The 10,266-nt window shown below is 39.9% G+C and overlaps 1 protein-coding gene across 1 annotated transcript; it reads left to right on the forward strand.

Moving 5' to 3' along the window:
- The first annotated feature begins 7,799 nt into the window (after window positions 1–7,799).
- On the forward strand, window positions 7,800–8,865 carry LOC122038347 (wall-associated receptor kinase 3-like). Its single transcript, XM_042598057.1, has one exon. The coding sequence runs from the start codon at window positions 7,819–7,821 to the stop codon at window positions 8,863–8,865; it is 1,047 nt and encodes a 348-aa protein (XP_042453991.1). The 5' UTR covers window positions 7,800–7,818.
- The last annotated feature ends 1,401 nt before the right edge of the window (window positions 8,866–10,266 follow it).

The following is a 10,266-nucleotide window of genomic DNA, read 5'->3' on the forward strand; positions in this document are numbered from 1 at the left end:
TCAAATGGCTTCCATATCATCCTTCACCATCTCATGGACTTGAGCCCTAGGATGAGCTTCCCAAGCTTAGCCGCACCAAGCTCCTCATGTGTGTTTCACCAAGTTCTGCATAACTCAATCACACATATCAAACAAATATGAAAATTCAACTTAAACTCTTTGACAAACACATCAAAACTATGATCATACTGATCAAACCTAGGTCCATTGCACCAACAGAAGAGATTCTAGAACATACCCTAATTCATGAGTCACATCCTTTATATATGAAGCCCATCCTATAGGGAATATCCTTCTTAAAGCTCATCAATCATTAAAAACCCATCAATGTCAATGAACCAGGTTTTGGATCTACACATAGAATCCACATCCATTTAGACCAAACCCTCTTTATATGTTTGAAGCATTAGATCACTTAATTGGGTTTAGTTACTTTAATGACAATTAGTTGTCCACCCATGTGGATTTAATTGGATCTAGTCCACCCATGTGTACTTAATCCTACAATCTCCCACTTAGGCTATACTCGATTCCTTATACACCACACAACCCCTTAGTTGAGCCCAACATGCCAAACTTCATGGGTTAAATACCCCTTAAACAATCTTGTCTATTAAATTAATTAGTACATGACTAAAAAAGTCATAACTACTATAACTGTAACAAGACCCAGTAGTAATCACAGTACTAATATCATTAACGACATAGATCAAATATGGATGTGTAGTACAAGAATGACACGAAATGTGATCTAAAGTACCTATTCTCAATAAGTCCTCTTGATGACCCAACCGGATCCAAATCATATTTACCTAAACCTTATGCTAAACTATAGTGGTAAATCATGATTCAACTTTATGACTCCAAATAGAGTCCACATCATATTTACAACAATCAAATGTAAAACTGTAATAGTAAATATGACATCCATATGTCAAAGAAAGTCAAACTCATACCCACATATAAGAAAAACTGCAGTATATACAATGAGCCAAAAATATATGTTCATGAACATAGAGCATCACACAAAATACAGATTCCTACACAATGGGTACTTCATCAAAAAAAAAAGAACTCCCATATTCAACACATGCTGATAAAACACCTTGGGTGGTAAACCCTTGGTGAGTGGATCCACTAACATAAAATATGTTCTTATATGCTCTATCATCATTCTCAGCATACATGGGTGTGTCCTCGGTCAAGCACCGAGCCAGATTGAGTGTACTCAAGTAGAAGAGTATTTTTTGCTACCACCTCTTGAAATTCAACCCAATGAACTCTCCGGCCTTTCCCCATGGTTGATTGGAACATTTCTAATGGGGTGGAGGGGGCCTTCACGTGTTGAGCCTACTACATCTCAACCATTTCCGTGGCCATCCCAATAGAATAGATTATGTTTCAAAATTATTAGACAATCTGTTGTTGGAGATAGAGGAGAAGTTTAGCTGAATTGAAATTACACAAAATAAATTCTAACTTATTTGTTGAGATGACCTGAATAGATAATCTCTAGCTATCGGTCTTGAAAGTCAGACTGAGTTGCTAGGTTATTTGGAAGATGACTGCCTACTGCTCAGTCCGTGTGCAGAGTGGAGACTCCTGAGTACAGACTGTCAAGTGTAGATTCCCGAGTGGACGCCAAGCTGACAGATGCCGAGCAAAATCGGGAAGTCAAGTTGTGGAGTTGGGAAGTTGAGTCGCTGAGTCGAGAGATATCGAGACCTACTTTCAAGCAATTTCCTTGAAACAAATTCGCCCCACCTTCGGTTGTGCTTCGAGGTGTAGGACCGTTGGGCCGGCTAGAAGGGGGGGTTGAATAGCCCTGAATAAAACACAACCCTTTCTCGGCAATTAAGCTAACACTTGAAAAATAGATTAAGCAGAAAATAAGGCATAAAAACGAGGCACCGGTTTTGACTTGGTTACAACCGGGGAGGTTGTTAATCCAAGGAAGATGGTTGCACTAAGAACTCCTTCAGGCGGAGAAGCCTCGTTTACAGCAGTGTAGGCATAAAAAGAAAGAAGTTAATCAAAGCAATGGAAGTACACAAGTGTTGTTACAATTTCTGAATGAATGAAAAGCTTCTGGACCAAGGCTATATTTATAGCCTTGGTCGGGGCGCCTGGAAGGGGTTCCGGGCGCCCTGGGGGGATAAAATTTATCCCCCAACGGTTGAATCGAGTCAAAGCTCGATCCTGTGAAAAAGTCACTTCCGGGCGCCCCGGACAGCTCCGGGCGCCCCGGACAGTTCCGGGCGCCCCAGAGCCAAAAGTCAACCCAATTGACTTTTGGTCCGTGCTCTCTTCTCCGGTTCAGCTCGCCTCTGGTCCGGGTCTTTCTGCTCCGGCTCCGCTTTGCTTGGCTGATCTCTGACATCCGGAATAGGGCTCACCCGAACCCAACTTCCGGTCTTCTCGAGCAGGCTTCCCTCCGGCTTCTCGTCCCTCGGAATCGCCAAGTGTTTCCTTCTCGTCCGCCGGCGTACTCATCCGCAGTCTTCGTCCCTTGGACGCACCGCATGCCGTCCTTCTCGCTAGATGCGTCTCTTGCTCCCCGAGCAATCTTCCGCTCTGGCTTTCGTCCCTCGGAACCACTGCACCCTTCCTTCTCATCCACCGATGTACTCTTCCGTAGCATCTCGTCCCTCGGACTGCCGTCCTCATTCCTTCTCGCTAGCTGCGTCTTCCGCTCGAGTACCTGTGTTCCTAAGCTCCTGCACACTTAGACACAAGGTTAAAACAAACAGGACCTACCTTAACTTGTTGATCACACCAAAACAACCTTGGGGTTCCAACAATCTTCCCCTTTTTGGTGTGATCAACCCAAGTTAAGCTAGGGTTAAAATAGACATAAAATAGAATCAACTTAAATTGCAATTTAAGTGCAAAAAGATAGAAAAAATTAAATCTATCTACCTCCCCCTAGACTTATACTTTCCCTTATCCCCCTTTGATCACAAAAAAAATGGGGTTCCAAGAAAAATAACCTAAGGGTTAAACACTTAGAAAAAATATTTCTTGAAACGTTTTAAGTTTTAAGCACATTTTTTTTTAAAGCAAATGACTTAGGCAATTAAAAAAAATCTAAGTAAGTAAATTTCAAAATTGAAATAAAATGTTTTGAATAACCTTTTTAAAGCACTAATTAATGCTTCATTAGTAAGTTAATTAAACATTTATTTCAATATTTTGGCTTCCAGGTCGTGGCGAGGCACTAGGCCTTCTTAGTTATTGGAGCAACAACCACTTCCTTGACAAAGCCTCATAAAGAAATTCTTTGTTTAATTTTCTCACTTAAAGCGCTAATTTTAATTTTAAAATTTAGTTTAAGCATGATTTAGGAACCCAATATAGGTTCCAACCTACTGGATTAACCAAAAAAATTTTGTGGACATTTTTTCTTGAAATGTTCCTAATTTGTCCCGGGTGATATTTAAAGTACCAATTTAAATTATTAAATCTTCTAACATTGGTTTTAGATGAACATGCATAATTTTTTAAGTTATCTATTTGAATTTTCAAATTTTGATTTTCTAATTCCAATTTTTCATTTTTTAATTTTAATTTATCTAATTCTTCTAAGGGACAAGACTTAGCTAGAATTACTTTTAAATTTTTATTTTTACTTTCTAATTTGCAGCAGTCTTTTGTTAAAAGTTTAACAAACTTAAACATTTTATCGAGAGGAAGAGATCGTACCTGACTTACCTTTTCGATCTCGTTGTCCGTTTCTCCCCCTGAACTGCTGCTTTCTTCCGACGTGTCTCCCCCTTCATTGATGCTCTCGATGCTCATTTCAGAAGAGCTTGAATCGCAGTCGTCGTCTTGATGACTCGCCATCAGTGCGAGTCCGGAGAATGCTTCGACTTCCGATTCGGACGACGTATCGTCCCACGTCGCCTTCAGGGCCTTTCTTTTCTGGATAGGCTTCTTACCCTTCTCCTTGTCTTTGTTCTTCAGCTTGGGGCAGTTGTCCTTGACGTGCCCTTCTTCGTCGCAGTGGTAGCAGCGGATCGTACTTTTCTTCTTCCCCTGCGGATGGTTAGTAGATCTAGATTTACAAAGTTTCTTGAATCTTCTTACCATCATTACCATTTCCTCGTCGTCAAGAGAGGATTCCGACTCAGGTTCGTCTCTCGAAGCTTTGAGGGCGACGTTGTTCTTGGGCTCCTTCATTCCTGCACATCTTGACTCATGGACTTCAAATGTTGAAAAAACTTCTTCTAATGAAAATTTTTCTAAGTCCTTAGAAATGTAAAAAGCATCTACTAGTGATGCCCATTTTGAATTTCTTGGAAATGAATTTAACGCGTACCTAAGCGAATCTCGGTTACTTACCTTTTCTCCGAGATTCGTGAGTCCGGTGATGATTTCTTTTATTCTTGAGTGCAGATGTGCAACTGTCTCGTCTTCCCCAAGTCACAGGCTGGTGAGCTGATTGCGAAGCAGATCTCTTCTAGCGAGCTTGGCTTCGGACGTCCCTTCGTGCAGCTCAAGGAACTTCTCCCAAAGTTCCTTTGCGGAGTTGTATTTACCGATCCTGTTGACTTCTTGAGGCGGAAGAACGCTTAGTAGATGGTACTCTGCTTTGCCATTCGCCACGAAGTCGGCCTGCTCCTTTTTTGTCCATTTATCTATTTCCTTGTCCTCTGGAGCTTCAAAGCCAAATTTCATTGTTAAAAATAATTCAATATCTGTTGTAAGAAATACCTGCATTAGTTTTTTCCAGGTAGTGAAGTCCCCTTCATATTTCGGTGGGTGGATGCTTGGTCCGGCCATCGCGTTGCTTCGTTCGACAGTTAGTCCTCCTGAAGCACCTCGGCTCTGATACCACTTGTAGGACCGTTGGGCCGGCTAGAAGGGGGGGTTGAATAGCCCTGAATAAAACACAACCCTTTCTCGGCAATTAAGCTAACACTTGAAATATAGATTAAGCAGAAAAAAAGGCATTAAAATGAGGCACCGGTTTTGACTTGGTTACAACCGGGGAGGTTGTTAATCCAAGGAAGATGGTTGCACTAAGAACTCCTTCAGGCGGAGAAGCCTCGTTTACAGCAGTGTAGGCACAAAAAGAAAGAAGCTAATCAAAGCAATGGAAGCACACAAGTGTTGTTACAATTTCTGAATGAATGAAAAGCTTCTGGACCAAGGCTATATTTATAGCCTTGGTCGGGGTGCCTGGAAGGGGTTCCGGGCGCCCTGGGGGGATAAAATTTATCCCCCAACGGTTGGATCGAGTCAAAGCTCGATCCTGTGAAAAAGTCACTTTCGGGCGCCCGGAAGGGTTCCGGGCGCCCGGAAGGGTTCCGGGCGCCCCGGACAGCTCCGGGCGCCCCGGACAGTTCCGGGCGCCCCGGAGCCAAAAGTCAACCCAATTGACTTTTGGTCCGTGCTCTCTTCTCCGGTTCAGCTCGCCTCTGGTCCGGGTCTTTATGCTCCGGCTCCGCTTTGCTTGGGTGATCTCTGACATCCGGAATAGGGCTCACCCGAACCCAACTTCCGGTCTTCTCGAGCGGGCTTCCCTCCGACTTCTCGTCCCTCGGAATCGCCATGTGTTTCCTTCTCGTCCGTCGGCGTACTCATCCGCAGTCTTCGTCCCTTGGACGCACCGCGTGCAGTCCTTCTCGCTAGCTGCGTCTCTTGCTCCCCGAGCAATCTTCCGCTCTGGCTTTCGTCCCTCGGAACCACTGCACGCTTCCTTCTCGTCCACCGATGTACTCTTCCGCAGCATCTCGTCCCTCGGACTACCGTCCTTCTCGCTAGCTGCGTCTTCCGCTCGAGTACCTGTGTTCCTAAGCTCCTGCACACTTAGACACAAGGTTAAAACAAACAGGACCTACCTTAACTTGTTGATCACACCAAAACAACCTTGGGGTTCCAACACGAGGTTCTCTCGGGTTGTTTGTTTTTCAAGATACAACGAAAGAACCATGCACATAACCAAGCACTAGTTTTTGTGGAAAACTAAGAATACAACCGAGTGTGATCATGAATAGTTCAACCGAGTGGATGCACGACTAAGGGGAAAGAATCGGGGAACGAAAGTGGAGAAATTCTTTTGTTATTGCTTTCTCTTCTTTCTTTGCTCAAGATCTAGCCTCCTTATATAGGAGGGCTCATCCCTGACTACAATGAATGATCAAGTTATGACCATTCAATGTTGGGTTTAATGTAAGGCATTACTGTCGAGACATTACAGAATCACCATTAATAGATTTAATACTAGCCATTATTATTGAGACGTTACAGAATCATCATTTATGAATTTAATGTCCACCATTATTATTGAGATGTTACAGAATCGTCATTAATGGATTTAATGTTAGCTATTATTATTGAGACATTATAGAATCACCATTAATGGGCTTAATATTTCTGTTACATTCTTGAGAGGGTAGTAAAAAGAGATTCAGGTGATAAAATATTGGTTCATTCACTTGGACAAATTTTACACAAATTTTACCTAGATCGGTCATGCTTCCCCACAAGTTAACTTAGTTTAGTCCAAATCCAAGCCATGGATTTGCACTCTTGTGCACCCACTTATGAGAAAGAGCACCTCTTTACATGCATATATTCACAACATCAATGCATGTGCTATAATCTAAACCAACAATAAGACGAAGAGACTCCTAATGTGGGACTAAAAATCCATACATAATATAATCTCTTCTTTTTCATTGCTTTATTCCATTAACATTTCTATCAATATTTACCTAGGCAATCAAAATATTAATACAATTCAACCCAAATAAATCTAAGATTATAACACTCAATTAAATATTGGGTTCACATCTCTTTGGTTCCTTCATTAAACTTGATGATCATCCATGAGTTCAAAGATCCTCACACCTTTATGCTCAATTTATATTGTCCATCATCTGAGCTCGAATACACATGGAAGGCTAAAATATGAGTTATATAAGCATAACTAGAGGGACTTCGACTGACGAGATAGGATTTTGGAGATGAATAAATGAAATCAATTTTAGAAGACCTATGATATTGCTCTCTCTAATGTCTTCAACAAGATAGGATCAAGAATAGATTTGTTATAAGCAACAATACAAAATTATCTAGACTGTCTAAGATCCATATCCTTATCTAGATTTAGGACATTGCCCATTCTCAAACAACCAAAATGATAAAAGTGGCTTTGAGGTCGACTAAGGCTAAGTTCTACTATGAAGCCATTTTAAGCTTGAGATTCAAAAGGCTTTAAGGATGAGTTACTTGAAAACATAAATCACTTTTAACAAGTGAAATAGGATCATAGAGATACTCGAAGAAGTAAAATATAAGTAGCCAACAAGAACCTCTTGCTAATACCTTCAACAAGATCAAAATTCAACCTACCATGAGCAACCTTAAAAGGCTACCAAAATTGGTTAGGGCTCTTCGAGAGTGACAATACCCTTTGTGCTGAGGTGGAAGATTGTCTTTGCATGCACATTCCGATGTCCTTAGTTATTAAGAGGTATTGGGTTAATGTTGGTGGCCTTTCTTTTTCCAATTGATCATGTCAAGTTTTGCTATCTGATAAGAAAATTTGCTTGTCTAATTGCTTGGCAAGTGCAGATAATAGTTAACAGTGCACACGCTTGATAGGGAATATTTTATAAATGCATCATCATAAAGTTCTTTTATTTGTATATCAATTTCTTCTATTTTTATAATACCTCACTTTTGTACTTACATATGTAGAACTGTGAACATATATTTATTCCCTGGATCTATTCCTCTTTGCTAATTCTCCCATTCGTACTCACTTTTGTAGGTATAACAAGTAGCATAGTCCTTTTGTTAATCAGTAGCATGTGTATCTTTATGATATACGAAAGAAAGAAATATGTGAAGGCGAAAGAACAACATTTTAAAGAACATGGAGGTTGGAAATTACTAGAAGAAATCAAAGGAAAGCAAGGCCTTAGATTTAAGATATTCAAGATAAACGAACTAGAAGAGGCAACAAATAAATTTGATGAGACTAGAGTCCTTGGGCGTGGAGGGCATGGGACTGTTTATAAAGGAATTTTGGAAGATGGTCATGTCATTGCAATAAAAAAATCAAAGTTTATTGATGAGAGCCAAAAAAATGAATATGGAAAAGAGATGCTTATCTTGTCACAGATCAACCACAAAAACATAGTCAAGATCTTAGGTTGTTGCCTTGAAGTGGAGGTTCCTATATTGGTTTATGAGTATGTCTCCAATGGAACCCTTCATCATCTAATCCACGAAAAAAGCAAGATATCTCCCTTTTCCTTGAGTGCTCGCCTAAGGATTGCTTATGACTCTGCTGATGCATTGGCCTACTTGCATTCAACAGCTTCACCTCCAATCATTCACGGAGATGTGAAGTCTTCCAACATACTTTTGGATGAAAACTACATGGCTAAAGTCTCAGATTTCGGAGCTTCAAAGCTAGTGCCTAAAGATGAAAATCAGCTTGCAACCTTGGTGCAAGGAACTTGTGGTTATCTAGATCCTGAGTATCTTCAAACATGCAAACTAACTGATAAAAGCGATGTTTATAGTTTTGGTGTTGTTCTTCTTGAGCTATTGACAGGTAAAAAGGCAATTTACTTTGAAGACTCTCGACAAGAGAGAAATCTTGCATCGACTTTTCTTTTGTCTATGAAGGACAATCGACATTATGAGATCTTGGACAATGAAGTAAAAAATGAAGGAGATATACAACTAATTCAAGAACTCAGTGATCTTTGCAAGCAATGCCTAAAAATTAGTGGAGAAGAAAGGCCTACCATGAAAGAAGTTGCACAAGTGTTGAACAGATTGATGAAATTCAAGCAGCATCCATGGATACAGGAGAATAATGAGACAAAGATATTACTTGTTTAATTAATATTTTTTTGTTCTAATATTTGTATGCATTTATTCATCATTACCATCTTAAACTCACATTAACTTATTTTTAATACATTATTTTGACATTAACATCCTTTGTAATAATCTTTTAGGTTTGTTATTGTTGAAAAATGGCATTCATAAAGTTTAAAGAAGGCCTAAGTCATCACGGGGTACTTAGTTGGTTAGAGGATAACAAATTTACTACAATAGAGATCAAATTCTGACGGGGACATGTTCTTGGAAAAAAACTCTTCCCACCCCTAACCACTTGGAGGGTAGTTATAAACTGACTCCGTAATTTATCTCCCTTCACATTATTCGGACTGTGAGAGACACCATCTATGATGAGCGTAATCATCTATGTTAAAAATGAAAGAAGACTTAAAAAATTGCAGGTATTCATGTATCAAAACCAAACAATTAAATTGTCCAAATTTCAAATTTAAATTTCAAGTTTAAATCAATCAGAAAAAAATAAGATTATATTGGTGGCATTTCCACCAATAATAAGCGAAGAGTTCATCCCTCACTCTCAATTCAAAGATGTATAATACAAGACGCTACAATGCATGAGAATTTTTTAGATTCTATTTTTGCACAGATCTTCACATTAGAATTTTGTGTAATAAATAGATTTAGAGCAATCTAATGAGAGACGATTTTATAAATTTTTTGTTAGTACTCCGGGGTAATTTTAATATGGTCAACTAAGTTCAGTTAGGTCCTGTTGTGTTTGATCCTTGTGCCTAAGTGTACAGGAGCTTAGGAACACAAGAAGTCGAGTAGAAGATGCAGCTAGCTAGAAGGATGACACGGGAAGGGAGTTAATGGACTCGGTTCATCAGAAAGATGAGATGTTGTAGAAGAGTACACCGACGGACTAGAAGGGTGTGCGAGGAGTTCAAAGGATGAGAAGCCGGGAAGGAAGTCTGTTGAAGGAAAAGGTCGGAGTTATATCAGCATTTAGCTAAGTTGCCCTGTGGAAGGCGCCTTCAATGAATAGTGCGAAGGCTCCTTTCAGCTTTTGAAGGCGCCTTCTGATAGCCATTAGTCGTGGATAGAGTTTTATCTGCACGGATAAAACTTATCCGATGGAAGGCACCTTGGATCACATTGGAGGTGACTTCAAGTTGCGGATAGAGTTTTCCAGTGACTATAAAAAGATGTCTATACCTAGAAAATAATCAACAACTCTAATATTCATTTCCTACCTTATTTCTGAGTGTTCAAAGAGAGTAAGAGACTTCTCTGCCTTCAATGAAGGAGACTTTTTTAGTGGTTTCATTTGCCTTGGATTAACAACCACCTACGTTATAACCAAGTAATTTCTTAGCTTCTTTTATTTTTAGTTGTTCAATTTCTTTTGTTATAATTATGCTACTAACCTAAGTT

Source organism: Zingiber officinale, chromosome 1B (genome assembly GCF_018446385.1).
Source record: "Zingiber officinale cultivar Zhangliang chromosome 1B, Zo_v1.1, whole genome shotgun sequence".
Taxonomy (NCBI): domain Eukaryota; kingdom Viridiplantae; phylum Streptophyta; class Magnoliopsida; order Zingiberales; family Zingiberaceae; genus Zingiber; species Zingiber officinale.

Bases quoted from the DNA above. Each gene is read 5' to 3' on its own strand.
- LOC122038347 (XM_042598057.1), top strand. From the start codon at position 7,819: ATGTGTATCTTTATGATATACGAAAGAAAGAAATATGTGAAGGCGAAA.